At 41.7% G+C, this 27788-nt stretch overlaps 1 protein-coding gene and 1 long non-coding RNA gene across 11 annotated transcripts in view; one reads left to right on the top strand and one right to left on the bottom strand.

The window, feature by feature from the left end:
* The window catches only part of LOC109145376, an 82981-nt gene extending 56150 nt beyond the window's left edge, over positions 1 to 26831 (top strand). For 5 of the 9 annotated variants that reach the window (XR_005604790.1, XR_005604789.1, XR_005604793.1 and 2 more), the window contains 5 exons: positions 9901 to 9999; positions 10664 to 10759; positions 12380 to 12457; positions 13283 to 13520; positions 23787 to 26831. This is a non-coding gene — a long non-coding RNA (uncharacterized LOC109145376). Of the gene's footprint in view, positions 1 to 3789; positions 3885 to 6037; positions 6110 to 9900; positions 10000 to 10663; positions 10760 to 12379; positions 12458 to 13282; positions 13528 to 23786 lie in introns of those variants that run through there. The other 4 variants (XR_002046728.3, XR_002046726.3, XR_005604795.1 and 1 more) reach the window with 4 other exon arrangements.
* COLEC10 (collectin subfamily member 10) lies at positions 136 to 18321 on the bottom strand. Of its 2 annotated transcripts, XM_010404828.4 has the most exons (7): positions 18171 to 18321; positions 17108 to 17879; positions 7093 to 7164; positions 5625 to 5696; positions 3521 to 3574; positions 2488 to 2583; positions 136 to 1865 (listed from the first exon to the last, which is right to left on the bottom strand). In XM_010404828.4, exons 2-7 carry the CDS (start codon positions 17253 to 17255, stop codon positions 1474 to 1476), a joined length of 834 nt encoding a protein of 277 aa, XP_010403130.1. In that variant the 5' UTR covers positions 17256 to 17879; positions 18171 to 18321; the 3' UTR covers positions 136 to 1473. The 2 variants fall into 2 exon arrangements, with proteins under 2 accessions (XP_010403130.1, XP_039428539.1); XM_039572605.1 differs by having other exon boundaries at positions 17108 to 18321.
* Positions 26832 to 27788: the final 957 nt, after the last annotated feature.

Below are 27788 nucleotides of genomic sequence, written 5' to 3'. Positions count from 1 at the left end.
AGTAGCTCTAAAAGCGGCAAATAGTAGCTGCAAAGCTGATACCACCAGTGGAAGCAAAGAAGGAGAAATATAGCTCTCAGCTTGCCTGATTCCTGCAATTAGAAGCTTAGAAACAGAAACACACAGACACTCGCAGAAGGATTGCAAAGCCAAAGAGGGCGGGCCCCCTCTTGGGCCCTTCTTTTATTCGGAGGAGGGGAAAGGGGAGGACTGGGGGCGGACCCGGGGTGAGCGGCCAATCAGACACTGCTAAAGAGTCTGAGTTACATTTGGCTTTGCCCGTGCTTGGAACAAAGGGGTTCGGAACCCATGGCAGAGGCAAGTCCTGGCTTGTCTTGGGGAGGGGGAAGGGAAGCTCCGAACAGGCAGCAAGAGTCCTTCTCAACAGGGCTGCTCTTGATCTGTTCATCCCTCACCTGGACTGATACCGGGGGTTGCCCCAACTCTAGTGCAGCACCTTGCACTTGGTCTTGTTAAACCTCACGTGGTTCCCATGGGCCACTTCTTGAGCCTGGTCCCTCTGGATGGCATCCCGTCCCTCAGGTGTGTCAACTGTACCACCCAGTTTGGTGCCATCTGCAAATGTGCTGAGGGTGCACTTGATAGCTTTGTCTATGTCATTAATGAAGATATTAAATAGCACTGGTCCCAATACAGATCCCTGAGGGATATTTCTGGTCACTGATGTCCATTGGGACTCTGAGCCATTGACCAACACCCTCTGGGTTTGAACATCTAACCAATTCCGTATCCGCCTAACAGTCCACCCATTGAATCCATCTCTCCAATTTAAAGAGAATGTTATTATAGGGGACCATGTCAAAGGCTTTACAGAAAACCAGATAAATGCCTATCAGGCAATATAATTGCACAGTCAAATTAAGGAGAATATAAAAACTTCTAAGTTTGAAGTTGGTCCTACTTTGCATGCAAGATTTAACAAAATGACCTCGAGATCCTTTCCACCTCAAATTATGATTCTAACAAAAGAAGGATTTTTTCAAGAGATCCTGAAAATCTTTTCTCACAGCTCTCAAGTCATTAGGGAAATTACTGGGACTCCCTGTGCAGGTATCAGAGATTAATGAAGGTCATGCTCTTTCCATCTGTGGACTGTGCAAGTCACATCAGTACTTCATATACCAATGATCTTACTATTTCTGGAACTGGTGAAATTATGTTCACCTCTGTGTGCTCTAAATTTACCCCTAAATTACACATAGAAATGCTCACCCTAAAATGCATGTAGAAATGAAATAAAAATTCACAGCTGGCTGGATGCCCCCTGTGGACCTGTGCTGACTTTGTGGTCACTGATGACTAAACAGTAGTTACTCTTGCTGAGCCCAGTGATGTGAGGGCTGGATTGAGCCCTATCTCTGGTTTCCTATCCCTGATTTGCTTTCCTACAGTAAATGAACGAGGATGGGTTATTGTATGTACAGCAGGTGCCAGGCACATTCTCTGGCACTTTTATTTCCTCTTCTTGAGGAATTCACAGACAAAGTAGATGGTGACTTGGCACTCGGAGTCATTCCACTCTCCTGTGCTGAGCATTTCCACACAGTCCTCATGACCAGCTGGGTCGTGAGGCTCCCCTTTCTTCCATTTACTGTAGTTCTGCAGTGGGCTGTTGTCTGCATACATGAACTGTCCTTCTCTTTCCATGTCATTCAGCCCAATGAAAGCTCGGAACAGGCCACTGCTGGAGATGTAGTCAGCAATCAAGGCATTGGTTGCCTCATCTTTAGGCATGGCCAGTGATCCTCCTCTGTCCCTGCAGTGGATCAAGGCTTCTCTGAAATTCTTCTCTTCTTTCACAATGTAATAGAATTTCTCATCTGTCTCCCTGATACCTGCTATAACTTTAAAGGAGAAGAAAAATTGCTTAATCGCATGTCAACAGATGCTAAAGGTTATTCTATTCCAACATGACAATGAGATGACTTTTACATTAGAATTAATAGAAGGGAAGGAGGAAAAGTATTCCCACCACTGTATTTATGATGAATGATGAGGACATGATCAGAGATTGATATGACTAGTGAGATTATCAAGTACTTTGCCCACATTAGGACAAGAACTGTTCAGTCCTGATTGGCACGTCTCCGGTGACACTTCAGTTTTATTTCCTGGATATCTAGTACTAATCAAATTCTAGTACTAAGGCATGCTAAATGGTCAAATGGCAATGTCTAACTCTGGATCACTCCCATGGCTTTGTATGTATTTGAATACAGATTGTGAAAGAGTGCCCAGGGATAGAAACACAGGGGTATAGATAGCTTTTCAGACCCTTTCCATGTAGGAGAAAATGAATGTGACTGCTAAGACAAGACCTTTGTAGGTTTTCAGAGTGCCTAAAACAGAGGACCCTCCCTCTAGGTCATCTGTGGACGCTGCCATAGAGCAACAATGGTAGAAGAATAGCAATGATATCTGTGATTGGAGTGAAATAAATCCCGTCAAATACACAGGGATCCTTACCATTCTTCACAAACTTGATGGATGTGTTAAGACGAGCAACATTGATGTTCAGTTGTCCAACAAATCTGCGGTATCTTCCACAGTCACAGACCGTGCCTGATGCAATACAAAGGACAGAGGATTTATCTGCTTAGAAGCATTTGTGTGTGTGTGCATAGAGAGTCACCTGTAGCTCACTTCCAAAGCTTCTGAAGACCTGGGCTCTGCTTATGGAGAGCCAGTCCTTACCCCAATGGCTATACTTCTGTTGAACAAAGTGTTTAATGTTTTGGTTCTGTACACTTTGTACCATCCCCTTGCTAACTGGCTTAAGCAAGTTAATACCAACCCAAATAATCAATAGCTTTTAAGCACTGAAACTCAGTTGGTTTGGTTGGGTTTGGTTTTTTTTTGGAAACTGGAATTTGGCTTGGTAGAGGTTTTGTTTCTTCTTCTGTTCCCAGAAAGAAAGTAAGTTGCTGATGATTTCCCATTAAGAACCAAATGGTCATCTTATATGAAATCTCTTAAAAATAAACACAAGTGTAAGTTCAATGTGGGTAACCATTCAGGGTTACTAGGACTGAGAATGACTTTCTAGTTCATCAGAGTCAAATTCTCCTCCTGTAAGCAAATGCACTGCATTAATTTGACAACAGATTAAGTTCTATTTTAAATCGCTTACTTTTTTCATTCCCATGCTCCAGGAAACTGTTAAAGGGCTTAATTCCTTTGACATTAAGAAACTTTCTTCTAGTATCCAGTATAAATGCATACTGCTGGCCTGTGTGTTAGTTTTTATGATATCAAACATTGCCCCTGAATTTGGGTGACTTCATATTTTGTGTCTGCTGGTGTATTCATAGAAATCAGTCATATCTCTACACTACCCTTCATTTTGTTCGACAGAACATTTTCAGTCTCTTCTTTACATTTCATATATTCTTGAGTTTTTCCACGGGCCTCAAAATTTCGTGGAATTCAATACAGACCAATCCTGAAATCAAAGATCTAGCAGACTTGGCCATTCTGCACAGAAGGATCCATAGCATACCTGCTTTTCCTTTTTTTCCTGAAACTCCTGGTAAGCCTTTGGTTCCTTTGTCACCTGAATAAAGAAGAAAATAAATTCTCAGATCTCAGACAGTGCACCTGTCAGGGAAGCGTATTCAAAAACCTGTTTAATAATAGATTAACAGTGTGCTTTTGATAGGAAGCCCTGATAGATGTACTGGAAGATGTGCCAAGTTAAACAAACCACGATTAATTCTGGTGCATGGAAATGAGAACCCTTTAATAGCTAACTCACTGATAACACAGGCATCTTGTGTGCTGCTGGTTCCTGGTACCACTTACTTTAAATATAAACTGAAAAAATGATCCTGAGAGGCTGAAAGCACTCAAGAAATCTTGACAAGGTGAGATCTGGGTTCTCTCAGGAGCTGCAGGACAGAGCCCTTCCCCAGGTTCAGTAGCTCCATGGTGGGATGAGGCACCAGATGTGCCGCTGAATTCCTGTGTGCAAGAGATTGTGTGTGGCACCTGCATGGAGGGAGGTCATTAAGGAGCAGCATTTCATTTCAGTTTATGGAAATGAGATTTATTTTCATCCAGCTGCTCTCCCCTTCTTTTGTAAATTATAAAAGTGATAGAAATACTTTTCCAAGTGCTCTGCTACTGTATAACTGGAGGTGACTAGCTCTTTAAAAAATCTCAGCAGTAATTTGGGTCAGGAACAGATGGACTTTATCTGAAATTCGTGTCTGTTCTTCTTTTATGAACTGAACCTTCAGAAGCCAAAAATGCTAATACTTGGTCTTCCTTATTGATGGTCATGTTTTGATACACTTTTTACTTTACATGGTTGTGGTTTTTTAAAGAATTTAGATGTTGGCTGTCATTTTAATTGGCAGTGCTTGACACTGCACACTTGCAAGCTGGAATTTCAGGGTTGTTTCATTAAGAACTCGAATGTTTAATCATAGATTTAAACAGTGACTTAGTGACCTTTGCTCCAGCAAATAAAGAAAATGAGAAAAAACTGTAAGGGAACAATAAATTGTGCATTCGGACTAAAAAAGAGCTTGATTTAAAGGTTCAGAACATTGGTTTCCTTTCAGATAAAGAAAAGCAACTTGTGAGATTCTCAAATTTTGTCTCCTTTGGGGATTGAAGACATCTTAGGAAATAACTGAGTTTTCAGTTGTCTAGGTACTTGTGAAAATTAATCCATCAGGTCAAAATCTTTTCTTCTTGTCTGATACTGAGGCCGGCTAGAGGCCATGAAAAGGTTTATTAAGAACATTGGTTTGAGAAGCTCCCCAGAGAGACTGTTCCACCCACTCCCCAGCATACCCAGGCTGCTGTGCTGGTTAGGGACCACAGAGCTCCCCTGGGAATGGTGGTGTCCCTTATCAGCTTTCAAGGCAGGTCTCCTTGTGGCAGAAGTAATATTCCTTCTTAAGTAGCTCTTTAGGAACATCAGAAAAGAATGCCTGAGCTTCTTCTCAAGATCAGTAGAGCACAATTTGATAAATTATTGTCCAGGCAGATTTGGAGTGTACCTTGATTTGCAGGTAGTTGCCATCCCTGCTCATGTGAGTGCCTTCTTAAAACTGAATTCCTTCCTTACCAGGATGGCCTGTGTATTGCTTGTTCACGTGACCCACAGTAGTGCAGGTAACAAGGTGTGACATCCTCAGCAGCAGCAGCAGGACTTTGACTTAGGCCTTCAGTGTCCAAATCAGAGGCACAAATTTGTCTCTTAGAGTGTTCAGAGGATTTGCTTCACAGGAACTGGCTTTCTCCCTTCCTCTTTTACCACAGAATCATAGAATAGTTTGGGGTGGAAGGGACCTTTGAAGGTCATCTAGTCCAACCCCCCTGCAATGAGCAGAAACATCTTCAACTAGGTCCATCAAAGAGGACTGATGTCTTAACTCATAAAACAAATTATTTTAGCCAAATAAGTTGGATATATTGCATGTAGAAAACCAGGATACTTCAGTTAGCTCTCATCACCAATCTTTATGCATAACTTTATTTGGAGAGCATTGGTCATACCATTATCTAATATTACTCCATATCTGGAACTCTCACAAAGCACATATTTACCTTGAGGGAAAAAAACCCAAGAAAATTCCCAGACCAGAGCTTACCCTTTCCACCAATTGGACCAATTTTACCAAGCATTCCCTGGTCACCAACATCACCCACTGGTCCTTTGTTTCCTAAGAGAAGAAAGGAAGAGGAAATGAGTAGGGATGGTTGCTGTAATTTCTTTTCTGAGGCATGGTTTAGGTCTCTACTGCTGCTGTTTTTCCTGAGTGGGGCCAGTCTGCTTGTGTGGCAAAGTCAAGTGAGCACAGCCCTGAGGATATTTGGAGGAGTACAGCACAGATCTCTGCTGCTGTAGGGTACGACTGTAGGACATTGCAAGGAACCTTAATAGAACTGCCTGTTCAAATGCCCAGAAACATCATATTGTCTCACAGAAAATAGAAACTAAAACTGCTAGTGATTTACTTCACAGTCATACCAGGCTGACAGTTTTTATTTTTCTCTGCCCCAGGCAAAATGCTTTCCTTCTTCCTTGAGGTAAAGTCCTTGCAGCTTTGCTGGGAGTCCTTCTGCTAGCAGGACTGTAAGTAGGGAGCTACTAATTTTGCTGTATGTGTTTTCCCAGTCTTCAGAGCACCAAAATAACAGATGTCCTTTTTAACTGATTAATAAATAGTTTAAGTTCTAAAATAGCTGTCTAATGATGACAGGCCAATCTAGGGAATCTCAGTTTGCAAAATGAATTTAACATCAATAACATGCTTTGTAAATGGTTGATTCCCTGAATTCCTTGTATCTTACCTGATGATCATTTTAAGGTAAGAAGCAAAATCGTAAGAATGCATTTAAAAATTGAAAAAGTTTTTTTATTATGACAATAATAACAGAGTGATTTTAAAGTTTCTATGAAAGTAAAAACTTTCCTGATTAGTCTTAAACCACAGTCAAGGAAGAAAGATCTTGGATAAGCATTATCATTAAACTCTTAAGATAAATGAAGCTTTTGAATTAGAGTATGCAAACGAGGCTGACACCGTCACATCTGGTGCCTTCAAATGATCTGCCCAGGTCACACTGTGGATATGGGATATGTTTAACTGAGCCAAGTCCTGAAATATCTGCCACTCCTTGTTCTCATCTTGGATGCTGTTTGATCAGAGGAACTTTTTTTTTCTGTGTATGGCTTTGTTTGCTTTTCTGCAGAATACAGACAGCTGAAACCAAATTTTATTGAGCATCCTGATGTATTGCTAGGCAATAATGCTCAAAATTCAGTTTCAACTAAAGGCTAATTTCAGTAAGAGTAATCTTTCTGATTATATATATGATATGGGTTTTCTGAATCACACGCATGACAGCCATATATATTTGTCTTAAGTATCAGTAGGAATTGAACTGAGCTCTCTAAGTATTGTTGTGTTCACCAATTAATGTTTGACAGGATTGTGAAATCCACTGGTGCAACAGGAATGAAAAGCATTAAACATATGAATCAGTACAGTTGTGTATAATGATATTCATATACCAGTAATAGTCAACAAACTATCATAAAACCATCATAAATACCTTTAGGTCCTTTTGGTCCAACCTTTCCTTGTTTGCCTACTTCTCCTCTGTCTCCCTTTTCACCTTCATCCCCTTCCAAAAAACAGAAAGAAAACATCATGGTACATTTCTCTCAGTGCAGTAAGTACAACCATACACACTCAGAAAGTAAATTTCACAGGGGTTTTTTTTCCTACATTTTTCTTTTTATTTCACATTGAAGGCACAGTAGCCATGGGATAAATTTCCTGAGAAGAGATGAGGAATCTGACCATCATTAGGAAAAGCTAAAAACTTTCCCTTTCAGAGAGGCTGTTACAACATGAGAATTATACAACACCAATTTCTACTACTACACTTTAAGTGTTATTAGCTATAAAGCAGATAAATAAGCCCATCTTTTGGTATTGGGAAACTTGTGCACATGGGCAAACTGCCAAGGGAGGAAACAGGTTCCTAGTTAATTGTTCCCAGTGATTCCATTCCTAGTGACTCTGTGTTCAGGGTATGCAGATGCATTCGGAATGAGAGGAATGTAAATATGTTGAAATAGATCTTGACATAGACCTTGGCACTTGATATGACACAATTCTTGCCTTCATTTTTGACAGATGGCATTTGTGTGTTGATACAAGAAACTTGTTTTGCAATTACTCCAATGTTTTATTTTGAAAAGGTCATACCCAGAGCATCTATAAGAGGCAAAATCATTGCATTTATTGTAGCAGTGCAGAGATTTCTCTAAATGAGATCAAGACCCTATTACACGGGTTTCTGTATAGTTCTTTATAAGCACTTTTACTCTCTCCCTGGGCAGCTTACAGTCTAAAGGGGCAAGGCAGCAATTATTCAGAAAGAAATGTTACTTCCTGCCATAAATAGCATACAATGTGTCTTTGCATTATGCAGGAAATTGGAGGCACAACTAAAGTTGATTTTTCTCATCTTCTTAGTTTGGAGTCAAATCCCAAGAATAATTTTTTTTCCCCTGGCAGAGGTGGGTGGAGGTGGGGAGGAGACAACTTTCCTGCACCAAATGACCATCATTGAACACAGGCAGCCTTCCAGAGCCTCTCTCTCTCGTTGCTCCCTTCCCATGTCGGCAGTGAGCCTTGCCGTGCAGTGGGAAGCAGTGCCACAGTCTCTTGGCTCAGCCAGGATCTCACCTGGTAGTGGCAGCCAGTTGTGTCTGTGCCTGCTGCCCAGAAGGGGAGAAGAGGCTGTGGTTCAGTATATGGACAGCCAAGGGAGGGAAGTCTGTCTGGATGTCAGCCAGAGAGTTGAGGACAGAACAGCAGTATGTGACAAGACCAAGAACCTGTCTCACTAAGGATGGTGCCTCCAGCCCTGGCAGAAAGCGTTCAGGGAACTGGCTGTACTGAGGGTGACTATGACCCAGGCTGTCACTTCCAACCTCTCACAGGAATGGTTAAAGGGCTTATCTGAGCCAAGCACTGCATCCCCTCCCCTCATGAACAGCTGCTAGTGATTCTTCCCTCCACTAATTAGCCTTGTGCTTTTTAAACCTATTTATATTTTTGGCCCTTATAATAAATATCAAGTGGCAAAGAGCTCAATGATTTTTTTAATGTACTTGGGAGCAAGTACCTTGCTTCCCATGGTTGCTTTAAGACTGATCATTACATTGGTCTCAGAGACCCATGAATTATGGTGGCTTCAGTGAGGAATCAGACTGCCATTGGTAAGAAATACAGACCCACTATCTTTTGAATTTATGTCTTTAAGTCCCCACATACATGCTTTGTTGCTCAGGCTGATAAGCTCCAGAAACTTACTGTGTGCTAAAATGAGGAATTCTAAAAGCCATGATAAGTAGAATTATGTGTTGAAATTAAAAGACTCTTCAGATGAAACAAGAGGGAAGTTTAGTTATAGATTTGAACATCTATAGGAAGTGGTAAGGCATTTTGTTTTTTGGAAGGCAATGTGGATAGCAGTGTATCTGGTTTCTGAGAGATCTCTGAGATCATGTCAGAACGGCAGGGCAACAGGCTGGGAAAATCAAATCAGGAGCCTGTCACACTCTTGTCTAAATTTTCATATCCAGGAAAATGGGAAGAACAGTAATTTGTCTATCTGTAAGACAGGGTTATCCTGCTTTTCTCCCCATGTGTCATCTGAGAATAAGTAGGCCATTACAAAACAAGGGTAGAAACAAACAGTATTAGTTAGTGATACAATTTTATTGTTAATTTAAGACTAGGTTAAGCCCAGTGCCTGCTGATATGGTACATCCTGTGTCCTCCTTTAGCTGCTGTGTGCTGTGATCTCAAATTTTGGCATGAAATGTGAACTCTTGGGTTGTGCTCCCCTCTTGTGGTCTCGCTATGATTTGCAACCAGGTAGGAGAGCCTGTGAGAGGTTGGCTGACTGTTTCGGGCAGGGGTTGAGTTAGCTTTATTTTTAGTTTACAATAAATATCCCTCCGTTTCCTCTGGGGCTTCATGTGGACAAGCCATCCACTGCATTAGCCACCTTTTTTTCAATCTTCCAGAAAAAAAATCTGTCCTGCTAGTACTCTGGGCTGTAGTTTTGTGGTACTGTGCTTTGTGCTAAATGAATTTTCTGATCCCTGACCTCGTATGTACCTAGGGGTTAACCTCTCCTTTGTGCTGCTTTGCAGTTGGGGCAGCCTGAGGTTAAATTTTAACCTAATTAGCAGATTGTCACCTTAAAACTGCAGTTTCGAGGGTGTCACTGGCATTTGAAGCATGGGTGAAGAAGCAGTCGGAGTCATTAACTGAAGTAAGACCATTTCTCAGCCTCATTAGTATTTCGTCAGGTTGATTTGTTTGTTCTGTGTCACAGATATAAAACACCAGATTGCTAAAAGGGACACCTGAAGCAGTAAATTACTAGACTCTTCCAGCTTGGGACTGTGAGGCAGAAGAGCAGAAGCCATAACAAGTAAGTGAATTTTGCAGCCATTAGAAAATTTTAATTGTAATTAAGAGGGAACCACAGACCTTCTATAAACAAGCTCAGGAAAATGCTGAAGGTCTAACCACCAGCAGGATTTTTAGGCAGTTGAAAGGGGCTCTGTCTTTTTTGGAGTTTGACTACATAACACAATGTTGAGAGGTTACCTTTGGTAAGAATTTAATTTGTAAGAATTTACTGACTTTCAAGTGACTTAGATTTCCCTGCTGAATCTTTTGTGGGCAATTTATCTGGTTTGTATTCATGAATTGAGGATGTTTTCAGGTTCATTGATATTGCTCACATATGTTTAGTGGCTCTCCATGTCTTGTAATCAAGGGCTGAGCATGGTTCTTGGAGAACCAGGGTGTAATTCCTGGAAGTTATGGAGCCCACATTTATCTACAGAGACAGCCCTGCATCAGGCTGAGAGCATGCCTGCAGGCTGCCTAAAGGCTAAAACTGGGAGAAGACTCCGAGCTGGGCTTATGCATGAGTACCTCTCAGCACACTTGGAGCTATGCTAAGAGACTCCTGGGAACCACTTTGTCAGGTGTGCTGGCAAGCCATGGCCTCAGGTCAGCTCCAGTTCCTGTCTCCTGAGCAAAAATACTGCAGAAATGTTAATGCTTTCTCATCCTCTCTTTTGCAGGTATATCTACCTCCAGAATCCAGGGCCTGCCCACCCTTTCAAATGATAGAAGCATCACTTACGCTGGGCTACGGCACAGTTGTTCTCCTACATCAGGTACTCTAAATTGAAAAAATCCCACTACCAGCTCAAAAGTCCTTGAAAAGCCCTTAGCCTAATGTCTGATTTTCTGTGAGGGGGGAAGGATGTTTAATCTTGGTGAGAATACCACATGGGTGGTATTGTCAAGCAAGGCAAGCAGCTTTGCACTGCTTGCCTTGGATGCATTTATCATTCCTAGGCATAGCCAATGTCCTACCACAAAGGCTTCGTATGGAATTTGTTACATGTGTGACACAGTTCTGCTGAGCTCCATGTTTCATGTTCTTAGAGCAACCCTCTCCACCTCCAGAAGCTGAGTTTGAAGAGCACAGGTGATTTCTGCCTGTCCGGGGAATTAAACTAAGAGGATAAGGAGATGAGCATAATTCTGAAGCCTTGAGATCCCTCCAGGAGCAACTGAATCCTGCCCTCCTGGAAGAACCTTACAGATAGCCACAGGATTGGCTCTGCAGCCTGGGAGACAGAGTGACTCTGAGCATGGAGAAACTTTGCAGCACTTGTGCATGCACAGTATCTACAGAGAGGGCTTGTCACCAGAGGGAGTTGCAGACTTTAAGAAATAAGCAAACACAGCCCAGTTTGTATTTCCAATGTACGAGCGCGTCACAGTTACGTCAATGGAAAGACTCAAAAATTCCTCTAATTTCACTTTCAGTGTCTTTTAGATCCTTTGCAAATTTCCCATAACAGAGTGCATTCTTGCTTTCATGCTGTATTTGGCTAGTGAGGATGGGATTTCTTGACGTCAGCTGCCTGTCTGACATGATGCTTCCTTCCCTGTCCTTCCTCCTCCCTTCAGTTCCCAGCATTGCCCTGCATGCCTCCCTCCCCTCTGCCTGATGCTGAGCACTCTTTTGACCCTGTTTTGAAGAAATTCAGCTCCATAAACAGAGGAATATCAATAAGGTAGATACACATTTTTAGCAAGTGAGCTGAAGCAGCTCAGTGAAGAGCCCAGGGTCAGAGCATGGTGCTGACCACGCTGAGCTTGTGGGTTCCAGCCCCAGATGGGCCATTCACCTAAGAGTTGGATTCAGTGATCTTTGTGGGTCCCTTCCAACTCAGAATATTCTGTGATTCTGTGAAATAGGTGAGCCAGCTCAAGGTGAGGGTGGGACCACATGGTCAGAGTGGAAGAAAAAGATGTCTGGCCTCCCTTTTTGTCAGAAAACCTGTGAGTTGAGTAGTATGTTCAGCTGTAGAGTGAAACTGCACCCACACTCTCCCAGGTGTCCTGCAGGAATGTGCAGGGCTCCTACATATGCACCAATCTTACACAGGTTATCGTTCTTCACCCAGGTTCAAATTAGACAGTAAAAGCCCTTCCCTTGTGAAATAGAAAGAATCGCCAAGAAAAAAAAAAGAATTCTATGATTGCTTTTCTACTTATAAATATCTACTGACTTCATTAGAAATATCCTCCTCTCCTACTGCACTGCATGAGGCATACCCAAGCCTTCAGTAGGTTCAGTGAACCTCTGCTGACTTGTATTATTTGAAACCCTGAGCCTTTGTGCATGAATGGAATATGCATTATTTCTTTAATAACACAGAAGTAATTTCAATCATTCTTGATTCTCCTTTTACTTGGTCTGCCTGATTTGATTTTCCCAGCCTGTTGCCTGCCATTCTGACATGATCTCAGAGACCCATGAATTATGGTGGCTTCAGTGAGGAATCAGACTGCCATTGGTAAGAAATACAGACCCACTATCTTTTGAATTTATGTCTTTAAGTCCCCACATACATGCTTTGTTGCTCAGGCTGATAAGCTCCAGAAACTTACTGTGTGCTAAAATGAGGAATTCTAAAAGCCATGATAAATAGAATTATGTGTTGAAATTAAAAGACTCTTCAGATGAAACAAGAGGGAAGTTTAGTTACATATTTGAACAGCTATAGGAGTGGTAAGGCATTTTCTTTTTTTGGAAGGCAATGTGGATAGCAGCGTATCTGATTTCTGAGAGAGTTTGAGATTTTCCAGGAGTGGAACTGCGTAAGTGCAATTAAAGTTGAGAGATGGACAGCTATACTGGTGACCACAGTAAATGCTATTTTGAGGTACCAGCCAATGTCACAGAGTTTATAAGCATTGTTTGTCAGAAATAATGATAAGGAAACATTTTACATCTAAATTGCTATGGGAAACTCCTGGTGCTCTTCAGATTTCATCTCATTCCAGTTTCTCAATCTGGATCTGATTCAAGACCTTCTAAGTTCTTGTGTCTGGATTTCAGAGGAAATGAATCAGGGACCAGGGACAGATAGCAAGATCTAGAGCCAGTCTTCTGAAGTGCTGAGCTCCCATGAATCCATGTGAAATCAGCTTCTGCATTGCCAGTCCCTGCTCTAGTCTTCTCCTCCCCCTGCTCACATATTTAATGGGAGTTCAGGAGTCAGAGTTTTGGGTCCTCCTCTGCTTATTTCAGTCCTCATGTTGTTGCTTATTGATTTACTCAGAGCAGGTCAACTCCTGTCTCATCTATGTTAGCAGCCCACTTAAAATTTCCTTTGCAGATCAGACAAAACTGAGCTTGCAGTCTATGGGAGAGCAGGCTGGAAGAAAGAACAGAGCTGGGACACCCCTCAAAGGCGGAGCCCAGGGGAGCAGAACCTGATCCTCCTGACGCTGCCAGGACAACAACCAACAGCCGGTGCCTTTGCTCTCACTGTGTTACCTGCTGCCTGCCCACAGTCCCACATCCTTTCCCAGCAGCAGCAACAGCCAGCCTGCTTTGCTTCCAGGCTTGGAAAGGTAAAAAGTAAGCAATAGGGCCATGACTACTTTTGCTAGGCCAAGCACCTGGCTGCCCTGGAAAATTCATTGTTTTGTTTATGCTTGATCTCTTGATTCTCTTTGGACCCAAGAATTCAATGAAGTACAGAACATGGTCTTTATTGCCCCAGTTACTCAGCCGTGGATCAGCATTACCTAACGTAAGATGTAAGTTTTCAGAGTTCCTGTGCCACAACAGCCCAGCTAGGACCAAGTTGTTCCTAACATCTTGGGTCAAACATCAAAAATCGCTAGTTATGAACACTGAAAAGCTGTACCTTTTTTTTTTTTTTTTTTTTTTGGTGGGGGGGTGGGGACGTGGGGGCATGTTCCTAGGGTATTTCGATAAAAATCCTAGAAAATGCCTCACACCTTTCTGTTTTTAACTGCCATATAAGCCAAATGGCTGTGTACCTCAAATCATTTTTCAGGAAGGCAATACAAGACAGCCATTGCAGTGGGCTATTTTCATTGAAAATAATCCCCTCTTTTTGAGAAGAGACCTGAGTGTTCCCTAGAAAAGGAAATGGAGAAGGGTGCCAGAATTTGCCTTTCTCTTTTTAAAATTTTTTTTTTAATTTTCTGTTTTTCTGGAGTGCCTGTTTGGCAAATTTTTTTGCATAATTCTTTGCAAACAAGCTTCAGGTTTCATTTGCTCACCCCAGTGAGGGGAACCAGCAGCTGTGGGGGGATGGCAGCACCTGCCAAGCACTGCGTGAGCCACGAGAGGTGGGGCTGGAACCCGCCAGGTTCATCACACTGAGCACTGGAGCTCATACCCACTGCTGTCCTTGCGGCACAACCTGCAAAGGCTGACAGGATGTTCACTGCATTCCTCCTCTTCCTGGGACACTGCAGTCTTCCAGAGTATTTTCTAGCTCTTATTGTTAAGCATGATGGCCTCTGGTTTTGCCTCATGCTTTCTGGGATCTGGTGGGACTGTCACAGGCGGTTTGAAGACTTCTGATAATCAGCCTGGAATTACCCTTTTTTTTTCATCTCACTGCTCATGTCATACTTCTCTTGTGACATCTCAGGTATAAGCATAACAAAGAGATGTTTCTGAAGGGGAAGAATATGGCTTGGCCAAAGTAACTTGGACAACTTACATGTGGCTTGTATAAGTGGCCTATGTTCAAAACCCTTTAACAGGTGATTTTCAGGGTGAGAATGTGAAGAGGTTGGGCGCTTGCTCCTTGTAGCAACTGTGAATGTCCAGGGGATTGAGTCATGCAGCCTCCAATAGTGCAGGCAATAAAGGGTTAAAAATTCTGAACTCTCCAAACACCCCCACTTCTCCCTCTGTGCTCTCCTGTCTGCTGTTCTGTGTGATGGAAACAGCAGTGTCTCTGCTGCACAGGACCGGGGTCCATCTGTGTAGCACACAGATTGAATCTAGCCTATAGGACAATTTATGCCTTGCACTGGGATAGGTGAAGTGGGACAGTCTAGGCAGTCTTACAGCTGTTGAATACCTTTTAATTCCTTGCACTTGTGGTTGCTTTGGCCCATTAGACACTTCCATGTTCTCATGGAAGGAGGAAGTTGCCACAACAGGAATCTAGCCTGTGGTGGTAGAAAAAGCTGGTCAACATAATGTGTGAGACCAGCACCTCTGTCTTGTGGGAGCACCACCATATTTTACCACAGCTGAGATGCTGAGCAGATGGAGGTGAGGGGGTGAAACTTGTTCAGGGTGAGTCAAACCCCATTTTTATGAGAACAGTGAACAAAGGGACACAACAGATGTAGCACAGGGAATAAAAACTACAGCAGCAAAAGTCAGAGGCTTGTCCATTGTTAAGGTTAGAGTTTAAGCAGCAAAGTGCTGCCTGTGGATGTGGTTATAAGCTTGGGATCATGTGTTCTGAGTCCATAGACATAAGATGGATAAGGGAAAAATGACAGCAGGACAGACTTTCTTCTGGCATACTAGGGAAGCATGTTTCATGCTGCCTAAAAAGTAACAGGGTAGTTCATACACGCAGCCTGCTCAGTCTTTAATTGCCCAGATGACTAGCAGTTAAAACAACCAGTGCCATTAAGGGCTAGTCATAGCTGTCCTGGATGAGCTCAGCTCTGGTAGGAACTGAAATTAATCTACAGGATCATATCACAGAGTCTCCAAAATATATTTGATGACCTGCAGTGGATGTGAGCCAGTAATTTGGAGGTGATTTACTCAATACCCCTTCTACCAATCATAGATCTTGGTAATGGTGACCTAAAGCAGTAGTTTGAGCTGTGCCAATGAACTGCTGGTCTCATCTTGTGTCTTGATGTCATGCGGGAAGAATAGGACTGGTAATGGCTAAATTCTGACTTTCTCAGTACCACATTTAGAAAGAACTATAATACCTACCCTGCAAATGCTCCCTGTACAAGGTAGACCACAGAAGCCAGCTGGAGTCCCAGCTATCCTGTGTTGTCACAAGACCCCCTCATTAGCCTATGACTTGTTAAACACAATTCTGTCAAACTGTGTTCTCCAGCCTGCCATTATTTAGATACTAACTAAATCAACACCCACTAGCTCCCTTGGGGATCATTACATTTCTCTGCATTTATGCTGTGGCAGCAAAAGTTTAAGCTTGGATTGTAATCATAAAGAAATTAATTTCCTGATTAAAAATGGTCCTTTAAGCGACATGCATTTGAATAATCCATCATAAAAACAAATGAGTCTGTAGCAAGCTCTTGACCTGATAATCTTTTCCCTGCTTTAAATTTAAATCAGCTGCATTTTTTTTTCTCTCAGTCTGTAGCCTATAGAAAAATACAATGAATTACTAAAAAGAAAGCAATAGTTTGAAACTGCAATAGCCGTGGTGTGTAATACATATTTTAGATCTGCCACTGCAAGATAGATTTGTATGTCGTGGACCTAATAAGATACTCTTCAGGCAATTTCATTGACATTAGTTGTGTTACAGAAAAAGTATGTTCATGCAGAAAATTTGGTTTCAGATATTTGCAAAGTGTTTTGAAGATAAAAGACCTGTATGTGTCAGAGTTGATCTAGTTCTTGTTGAAATCTGTAGGAAAGGTCCTGTTTAATTCAACAAGAGCTACTGGATGAGGTCTGATGAATGTAGCAGAGATGTGTGTACAAGTAAACATTTGGAAATAATGGCAGTTTGATCATTTTAAATATTGCATATCTCTTCCTGTCTGTAGACACAAAGCAGACCATTAACCATTAAGTTTGTAATATGTGCCTACTTTTAGACAAGTCCCTCAGTTTGTATCTGTTAGCTGTATTCATGGTGTGATGAGCACAAGCAATAAGAGAAGATTTATGTGGCTGGAGAAAGATGCAAAAAGACACCTCTAACTTATATGAAAATATGTGACACTATTCCTGAAACTAAAGAAATGCAAATTTAAATCTCCTTGCTTCTTCATTTTCCCCCATTACAGTTACAGTTTACTAGATGTTTGTACAGTCTACAATATTTCACATCTTTCAAGCCCAGCCTATGCCACAAGCCCTCCAAGTCTCTATTTTTAAAAAATCAGCCTTTATCAGCACTTGTCTCAGCATTAGCAACCTGATAATTCCTCACCTTTTGGTCCAGGTAAAATTGTGTGTGTTGAGCAGACATCTGTTGTAGGTCGATTATCAACATCAAAACCAAAGATCTGAACTTGCAAGATAAAAAACACTATAAGGGTCCTGTATTTCCTTAGCAGTTGTTCTTTCTTGCTGCTCATCCTTGCAGTTTCTCAGGAAATGCCTTTCGTTGTTACAGTCTTAAGAAATGCAGCTGACTCAAAAATAAATGCTTCACTAACGGGAGCAGTGGAAAGATTGGGAGCTACATGCAACAACAGCTAAATAAAGTGAAGAAAGGAGTTTGACGATGCTGTAGTTTTTCTGTCCTGCACATTATCCAGGATATTTATTTAACACTGACAGCTGTTTATTCCAATTTATCGCTTATCTGTGAGATATTTAGCTGCTTTTGCCATGGAAAATTTCTCCAACATATGGGAATATCTCTCTTGTAATTTTTTTCCTCCTCTGATTCTTCATGCCCAGCTTTTCACTTACTCAAGGGACAAAAGACTTCGGTATTGTATCGAAGTGTGTACTAATTAGTTATAGGATACATTTGGCTGGTTTTGTGGTGGAAGAGTAGTGCAGACTGCATATAACATGTAGAGATACTTTTCCATAAAGACTTTCCTCCAAGGAGACTGTTAGTGACAACAGATGAGCTGCCAGTCCGCTGTGGCTGGAAATCACCGGTGCTATATCTCACCTTTTGGGTGCCAGGTACCCATAGTCCCCAGAGTAGCAAATGAAAAGTTGACATTATCCATGGGTGTTTTAGCCTGAAAACCACAAATGATGGGTTTATGCTTACAGATAGCTCCACAATGCTAGCCCCCAGCCCAGCTCATGCTGCTAGACACAGTACAGAAAGGACACGTGTTACGATTCTGGTTACTAAAGTTCTTAGAAATGCCTCTGCCCAAATTAAGGTGCAAATGAGACCATATGCCAGTGATAATAGCATGGGTTTTACTTGATAGTAAATATGAGAGAGAAAGAAAGAAAGACATAGAAAACAGGTGGAGGACAGAAAGAGAGTGATAGGGACAGAATAAGGAAAATATCACCACTCCATGGATCCCAATGATGATCTGTTGGTCCTCTCCAGCTGGTCTTCTTGGTGATGAAGGTCCTCCTGAAAAGCATAGAATCTGATGGGTTAATAAACACTCAGGCTAGGTAGGAAAACCCAGGCACCTCCATTGGTGGGGGAGTTTGCCATTGTCTCTTATAACAGACTCTGGGTTTGTTGCATCACGTGCAGTCCTGTGGTGCAAGGCTTCAGGAATGACTCGGGGGGGGGGCACTCTGGGGGGCCTTTGATGGATTATGACTCCCCCTCAGCTGCCTCTCACGTGAATGGCCTGTGGGGTTGGGGGTTCCACAGCTGGGCCAGTTTGTGTAAGGGAGGGTGGGTGTTCACTGCCTCTGACCAGAGGTTACACCCAAAACCTCCTCTTCCCCCCTTATTTTGGTGGGGCGAGCCTGTGTAAACCTGGCTTCTGCATGCTGTGGTTTCCCCCACCCCAAACTCAGCCAGGGAAGAATCTCTGCTGTGTTTGGCTTTCTTGTGGATGCATTCCCCTTCTTCAGCCTTGTTTGTTTTTTCCTAGGCCTGAGATAATTAAAGAATGGGTTTTCTCTTTATCTAATCTTAGTGGTTTAACTTACAGTCCAAAGTCCCAGTCAGGTACCTTCAGGGAGGCTTCTTTGGTTGTAGCTTCTTTATACAGTTTTTGTTATAATGAGCAAAACTCTTTTGTATCAATGTTTGAGGCATGAACTATTTCAGTCTCTGACAACACACTTCAGGACTGAAGACATGGCACAAGATGAGCTTGAATGACTGCGCCACCTTCTCCTATATCACTTTTCCCATGCAGTGGGAGAGGCCATATATTGAGATAATGGTGTAGCACAAATCACAACAGAACGTTATCTTTGGTTGTCCAGGAAACTGCAGCTGGTTCAAATCCTGAGGTAGCCTTCTGGTATTCAGCGGGGTGCTGAGACCCTGAAACTAGTGTAGGAGGCCTCTTGGATGGAGGAACAGGTTGCATGCATCCTCCCTCTTGGAAGGAGCTATGATTTATACCTATCTGTGTGCAATCCCTTCCTAGAAAAAACTCTAGCTTTCTCTTAAGGAGAGCACAGTAACCAAGGATAGGAGGATGTTCATGGTAGCCTGGCAGAAAAGAAAGGGGAGATGACTATTTGTAATATTTCCAGGACTTTTGTTAAATTCTGGTTTCTCACACAATGAGACAGCTACTCAAAAAGCTGCACTAGGCTTTTGAACTATGTAGTGTGTGAGAGCATGTTTGTTTTCCATTCTAGGAAAAAATGTATTTCCTATGCTAATAGCTTTTGAGAGGCTTTCCTCACTATTTAAGAGAATATTGGTTCCCTAGTCCTACATTTCAGCCTTTGGGCATATAGAATAAGTAGCAGTACTGATGTAAGAGTGAATACCTTTTCTTAAAGCCTGAAGAAAAGCTCTGACTTCAGGCTTTCATCTGTGATAAAATGTTGGCCAAAGTCCTAAGAAGGGTCAAGATACTCCTCTCCCTTTTTCCTTCTAGCCTGCTCATAGACTGCCCCCCTTTTCAAAACACGTTTTTTTTGTTGTTTAACTGTATACAGTGCTTTTCAGAAATAAACAGTCGTCTCTGTCTTAAAGAATGTCATCTAACTTACCCCCTCAAATGTGGCCTTGATAAGGGGTACATGCAGCTAAAGGGGGAGGAAGGACAAAGCCAGGATTGTAGTTGAGTAGAGTCATACCAGAAATAAACTTGTTCCTCTGTGATTTGCATTGGGCACAGTGCCTCTGACTTGTACACTGTAAATCTGTTCTATTTAACTTTTTCTTCTCTTCACTTTCCATTTTGTGAGCAGAAGGTCAATGTAAGAGCAAGAATAGAGAGCGTAGGAGTGGGAAGCTAGTGTACTTAGGTTTGGAGGAGGCATTTTGGGAAATGTTGCCAAACTGACATGAATGATGCTATCTGTTCCACAGTACTGAGAGACTTACAGTGACTTGTTTGTTATTTATCAGGGATAAAGAGGGGTAAGTGTAAGTGAGAGAGGAAACCATTTGTTTAACTACGTCAGTTACTATCCGGGACTAAGCAGGGAACATTTTTCTGACAGTGCTGTGATAATTTACAAATGTTTTCATTCCACTTTAGAAAATAAATAAAGACCCTACTCTTCCCCCACCCCCACTCCCACCCCCACCCCCACCCCCACCCCACATCCATTACAGTCACAAGCCCCCTGAAAATACTGTGAGAAATTAGATTTAATGGCTCTAAAACCTTGGTAAATGAAAATACTTACTTAAAATGTAGGAGATCCAGATTTGAATTATTTCTCTGCCTATTTCAAACCAGTGCTTGCAGTAGAACCTTAAGGTTATAGTGGTTTATTACAAGGGTGTGTGTTAATCAGTTATGTCTTCCCATGTGTTGGACCAGGAATGCTGTCCTGGAGCTAGAAAACCTGCCTTAACAGGCAGTCCATCAAAACTGATATACTACCATGAAAAGCTTGGGTTTTGGCAAATCAGTATTTATCAAACCAGTTTCCCTGAAATATCTTCAAGTAGCTTCATTGCTGATGGAGATTTAATGAAACAGAGTGCTTATTGTGCATATTAATTCTCATTGAATCAGGCTTAAAGAAATGACTGTAGGCAAGAAAGAAAAACAAACTAGGCCACATTGTCCAGACATAAAGGTCACAAAACAAACAATTCCAAGGGCATGGATGTTTTACAAGGAAACCCTGAAAACACACCAAAAAATATCCAGAAAGATTCTGTTCTTTGAGATGAGCACTAGTCAGGTAACCTGTGTGTTGTCTATTTGGAGTCCAAGTAACTTCCTTGGAAATTTGCATAACCTTCATTTGCTTACTCTTCAATGTTAGTAGTTAAATGTCAACAGACTGTAAGGAGCACAGACAACATGCTGAGATAGTGTCCATCAAAAGGGGGCAGATCTACAGCAAATTTTCATCATTTGTAGAGTCACAGATCCTGTGGTTGGACTCCAGGTTAATACATCCTGCTTGTAACCATGGGCTGATTCATCCGTAGGAGTTGAGAGTCTGCTGGTGTCCTTTCTGACCCAAATTCAGTATTAAGGAGAACTTTCCCCTTCTGTACTTTACAGTACTGAATAAACTTGGGAGCACCTGAAGAAAAAGAAAGGTAGAATATTTTCTTGCTTTGGGATCCTAGATGGCTTCTCTTCTGGTATCAGGGGTCATGATGATTTGGAGTGTTTCATTCTGTCATGCTGGATACATCAATCATGGTGGCAAAGCTTAGAGAAAATGGAAGAAGAAGGACAGAGTATTTTGGTTTGCAATGTGTAAGGAGAAAAGTAATCCTACAGCTATTTTGTAAAATCCCATTCTTGGTTTTGACCCCGTGCAATGGCTACTTGAGCCTGTAAACACAGTCTCCACCTGTTGCTGTTCCTCTGATTAAGATACAAACAATGACTAGATTTTGATATGCCTGCAAGTAACTGACAGAAACAAACAACCTAAGGACAAAATTGTCCAAAATCTTCTGGCTTATATGTTCAGTAAACAGAGCTTGTAGGAATCTAATGATCATAGATATTTCTTGTTGGATGTTTGGGAGGCTTCATCAGCCTCGGCCATATAGAAATATATGCTCTGCTATCAACTATGATCTCCCTGGTTTCCTGCTGATGAGTTCGGCTTTCTGTTGAGTTTGGTACCTTGAGGGACGGGTGTGAGCTTTTTCTGGTCTGACACAGGGATGGCATTCTGGGAGAACCTTAGGTCTGCACTAGAGCTTACAACCCCTTCTTGGGATGCTCCTCTCCTTTCCCACTCCTATGCCCCTCAGCTTTTAGCCCTTAAACAGAAAAGCTGACACAGGTTCCAGCTGTACATATCTCCTGTGAGGCAGGAGGGATTTTGAGACAGCTGGTGCCCAGGGAACAGAACAGCTGGTCAGCACCAAAATCTCTTAAGGAGCTTGGGTTGCAGACCACAGATTCAGGGAGCTGCTGGATGCTTTATGAGGTACAGTACTGAACCCTGTACCCCATTTTGTGAACAGATCTCAGTTGTGTGTAACTTCTGCTCACTCAGGTAGCACTGCATTATGACTTTTTGTTTTTAACTTTTGCACTTAGCAAGACTGTCCTGGCTCACAGTGATTGTGTTCTGAGCATTTTTATAGTGAACACCTGGATTGAGAATGCTCTGTTAGCCTGCAGACTTTCAGTTCTACGGAAGACACCTTTGACATAACGGCACCAGCCTTTCAGAGAGGCCTAAGATGGATACTTACTGCTATTGTTTTCCATGCAATCACTCAGAGAAGCTATCCAAAAATGTAAGGCATTCACATATGCATTCAGAGATGTGATAGAAATTAAATACTCAATGTGGCTTGTAATTGTGTTTATCTAAGTGCAGCCTCTTCCTGTGTCAGAACAGATTTTTGCAAACAAGAGGGCAATGATTCAGTTCCAGGGGAAGACTGACAAAATAAACCCCAGCTTCTACTGACCTGATGCAGTGCTGAACAGTGTCCTACCCTGGGAAAATATTTCCTGCTTCATTTTCATAAATATTTATGTAATTCCTTCTGGGAAACATGTCTTCTTCAGAAAACTAAACATGCTGCTCCCTGACATAAATTTAACTGTTTGTTTACACATGAGAGATTATGGGCATGTACCCAGCCTCAGATTTTTACATTCTTATCTCAGGCATTTCTGTCTTTTAGAGTTCTTCACTCTCCTCCTAGAGATCACATCATATCTTGAGCTATGGAGCTCATTTCTGGCTCTGGAATTTGAACATTCCTGATGCCCTTTGGAGAGTAGTTATTTTGGGCTGCAGAAATAGGAACCAAATATAATGTTCTGCCTGGAATCACACTTCTGTCCTGCCTTCCCATTCTGGTTTGAGGCTACTTTCTTTAAAAAAAAAAAAATCATGTAAGCAATTAAACAGAGGATTGCATGGCTAATGAAAGTATTTCTATTTAGAAACAGACCTGGACACACAACTGTGAACTGAAATAGCACTGGTGTGCAGTCCTTTGTGTTTGCTTTCTAAGTTTATAGTATGGATTAGTGGCAAAGCGGTGCACAAGTTGCCCCAAGAGAATAGATATACTCCCCACCATGACAAACTGGAAAAGGTTGATTCTGCTCTCTAACATTTTGTAAGAGAACAGAAAAGTCACTGACATTGAAGCACAAACTGACAGAACCTTGTGCAAAGCCTTGGATTAGGGCAAAGCTGAGCTTTGCTTTCCAGCATGCTCTCAAACCCTTCCATGAGCTGTGTGGGGTGCTCTGGAAAAAGCCGTGTGATGGTGGCAGACACAGGCACAAGAGATGGCAGATGTCAGGCTTGTGTCCAGGAGAAAACCCTAAAATGATAAAGTCGTACATAGGCGATGTGCTGACCTGTGGATTTTATATGAAACCTGTTTATCATGCAGAGCAATGACAAAACTTCAAACTTCAAGCTCTACCAGTCCTACTTGTTCTTAGTCTCCTGGTCCTAGAATTCAGCTGATGTGTCTTGCATTACCCATGTTATAGGTTAACCTTATAGGTTATTATTATACAGATCATCTAGATTTATAATTATTTTGTTTCTCTTTTTTTCTTCCTTTTCAGTTCAAACTATGCTGCACAGTTTCCAAAGAGAGCTAGAGCCAAACAGCTTTTAGCACTTTCTTCAGCAGTTTGCAAAAGAAACATCAACAAACCAGGAGGCAGCTACCTGCCCTGCAAGATCCCCAGCTAAAAGGGAGGGCAAGGATGTGAGGAAAATGAGAGAGCAGGAAACCAGAGAAAGCTTGAAAACCTCCCTGCAAGCCCAGAGGCTCCTGGCCTTTGTCACTGCCTGAACCCTGCTACCAAATGTGTCTCAAGACATCTGTCCTGCCCAGTGAACTCTGTCTTACGTCCTAAGTTGTTTCCCTGCTGTTTGGAGATGCACAGTGTTGTGTAATGTGTTGTAACATTGGTTTCATGTCTGTGTGGGTGTCTTTCTGGCAAGAAAAAGAAAGTTTTGAACCTCATTCTCCCATCTTCCTAGTTACTGTCTGCCAGACTGTTTGCTAGTGTAAGGGAGTCAGGGTGATGGTGGTGGCTTATTTTGCACTTGATAGCATAACAAAACTAAAGGAAAAAAACTCCTTCACTCAGTTCTTACTCAGAAAGCTCTTTGTTTTGTTGTGTTTGCTTTTTTTTTTTAACCTGCTAATGAATTAAGTCTTTTTACAAGTTCAAGTTTTGTGTAATGAAGAAAGATTTTAAAATTATGGGGTTTTCCTACTCAGTGCTGATTATTGCTGGTATAGAGCTTTTGACACGTGATTTGGAAACTAGAAGTCTGGATTCCACTCCCCAGTTCATATGCATACCTCTGAATTGTGGATACTTGCTTAGGTGTACAATGTGATGTCATTAGGTCTGGTTTTTAGTTTAATAGTGGTTTAACATATAAAGTAGAGTACTAGCATAGACGGGATAAAAGGACTGCTGTGACTTCTACCAATTTGGAGTAATTCACATCACTTCGAATAACTGCTGAGCCACTTCTGGCAAGGAAAAAAATGAGCTACAGGGCTTATAAAAAGATTTCTGAATAGTAATGACTTTATCATTGATGGAAACTCTTAAGAACCATAGAGGTTTCTGCATTTTTCCCTGAGGCAGGATTCTCCTAGACTTCAAGTTTTTATTTGTCTCATCCCCACATAGGAAGTGACGCCTACTTGGATGCTTTACTTTTTAATCTACCTGCTCTCTGGCTGTAGCAATATTAGATATAGAAGAAAGGTTCATAAATCAGCACAGTAATTCTCATCACCAAAAAACTGGGGCATGGTTTTGTTTAATGTATAGAATTTAATGACAGCATTCAAAAGAATTTATGAGTTTATAAGTAAGATTAAATCAGTTCCAAAGACAGTGTCAGACTGTGTCCAACAGTATCAGTAAAACATGTAGCACTGTCATTTCTCCAAGTGTTTTGGAGATTCCAGCTTTATTCTTATGGGTGTCAGGGTCACTTTCACTCTAAGGGACAGGAAATATCTGCTAGGTGCTTGCAATTTGGTCAGTAGCATGAGTTGGGAGCAAAGAGTAGATCCTGGCACGTTCTTGTACTGTTCTGTGGCAAAGAGGTCTTACCCCTTGGGCAGTTAAAAGCACATTCTTAAGTTCTTAGCAGAAGCAGCTAAGAATAAACCTGAACTTGTCAGCAGCTGGGTTAATGGTAAGAGATTACCTCTCATTTTAACTGCTCCTTGGCTTTATAGCACAGAAGAGGTTTGCCATTCAAAGCATCCATAGTGCTGCATCACAGATCAGTTGTTCCCTTTCCAAAGACTAACAACCTAATCAAAAGAAAAAAGACTATGCAAAGTCAGGCAGAGCATGAATGTACAACCATCATAAAGATCTGACTGCTCTTCTCCTTCTTCACCTCTTTTCTTTTCGGGTGCAGTATATGTCTTGATCCCTCGGCTGTGAAAATGACTTCACACAGTGAAGGAGGCTGTTTGGCTGATATCAGAGGCGATTCTAGCTTCATGCTGTTGACACAGTCCATTTACTGTTGAATCTGTGCTTACACTCCAGCCATGCTGTTGCATCCACATTCCTGGGCTTGGATTTGTGCCCTTTCTGCCCACAGTCAGTGTGTGCACATGTTGGCTTGGCTGCCCACCCTTGTAGCCATGCAGCAGGATGGCGCAGTGCCTGCTCACAGAGGTGGGAAGCCAATTTCACAAGGGTACAGATGAGCACTGGAAATAGATTTTGACTTGCATCCTGCTCAATGCTGCCTATGCCAGTTCCCCAGCTGGAAGTGGCTTATTTTCAATGGTAACTTTAAAAAAAAAAAATTTCTAGGCTTAATCAGTCTGAAAGTGAATTACTGCCAATTAGCACTAGGAAGATATTCACATTGTTTTCTTTAAGAAGGATTTGTGATGAGGAATGAGCTAGTAACTGAATGCTTAGCGACAACTTCCTCAGATGTGATCACTGTACCTGCTGTCATGCTGTGCCATACAGACAGGCACATGTCCAATGAGTGCTGCTCCATGGGGGGGTGGGCAGTGGAGTCAGAAACTGAATGCTGAGCTGCCCTTTTTCAAGGAAGCAGAGGGCAAGAGATGAGATTTATTGACAAGAGCCCCTAAACATCAGGACTAATATTATGGCTTATATCTCTGAAGATTTGCATCAATAAGCACTTAATAAATAGTAAGTAACAGGGACCCACAGTAATACAACAAGAAAAGAAGGGAATTGAGCAATCTTAAAAAGAAAGCAGGGATGAGAAAATGAGAAGTTATGGTTTATCTGTTTTTCTAATTACATGAGATTGGATCCAGACTAGAAACATCTGCTGCTTTGATTTTGCTGCTCCTGGGATTCCTCAATCCTTTCCTCCTAGGTGGGAGATTTCAAGTGAACAGGATCTGGCCTGAGGAAATCCATCAAGCTGTATTCATTACTTAGGTTTTCTGTTTGTGCTGATTTAAAGATTTGGCCATTTTGACTTTCTTTGGATTAGATGAGCCCAAGGGAGATCTCCAAAGGAATGTGCCATTGGTTTTCTGTTTGCAGTTTTTTATGTGATGCAATTCAATAAAACTTCCATGCAGGCAGTCATTAATTGTCAAAGCCAAAAATACCCCTAAACTCCTGTCTGCAATTATCCATACTGTGCTATATTTGGGACACATTATGGTTTCTATCATTAAGAAGGCCTCCAAGTAATGCCCCATCATGGATAAAACATAGCCACAAAAATGATGCATATAGACAAAATATAAAGTGAAATTATGGGTTTCTATACTGAAATGGAACTAGTGATGATGCATATGCCAGACACAAATGACACACAGAACAGAACTGTTGGTAAACAGAGGGAAAACTATAAATATGCTTAAGACGAGACATCACACATTGTTTCAAGTGACAAACTTTGTACTAAAAGAAAGAAAAAGATCACAAATCTAGACAGACAGCACTTCTAAAAGTTATATGGCTGCATGATTCATTCCCCGAAGAAATCAATGTCAGGATGACATTTTTCTTCAGGCAATACTGGCAACTGCTTGTAATTTGGGTAAACTTTCTCTGCCCTATAAAAACAAACCATCAAACCAAAAGGTAACCACTGAAACAGCTACCATTCAACAAAAAAAAAAGTGTTTTGAACTGAGCACGACATAAAACTGCATGAGTCAATCTACCGTAAACTTTCAACAAATAGGATGTGTCATCAAGATCAACTTCGGTGTTTCCAATGAGCATAGGCTTATACAGCAGGCTTTTTAGAAACAGACTTAGCTCCAAATAGTAATTCCCTACTTTCAATAAGCCTGACTGGCTGCAACTAGTTTTTTTTTCTGATACACACAGCCAAAATAAGTGACTCGTAAACAGAAGCCTATGGAGCTAGATTAATTACAGGGATTATGTATAGCATTCAGAGCTTTTAAAACAGAAGGGATCATTATGGTGATACAGGCTGGCTTCCTACTGTTGTGGTGGGGGTGATGTTAGAGGGAGAGAACACCTTGACACTGTGTAAGCACTCCTAGCAGCAACTAAAACATCCCTGTGTTATCAAAATTTTTTCCAGTACAAATC

This window comes from Corvus cornix, chromosome 2 (genome assembly GCF_000738735.6).
Source record: "Corvus cornix cornix isolate S_Up_H32 chromosome 2, ASM73873v5, whole genome shotgun sequence".
Classification (NCBI taxonomy): Eukaryota; Metazoa; Chordata; class Aves; order Passeriformes; family Corvidae; genus Corvus; species Corvus cornix.
This window is presented reverse-complemented; position numbering and strand designations above follow the sequence as displayed.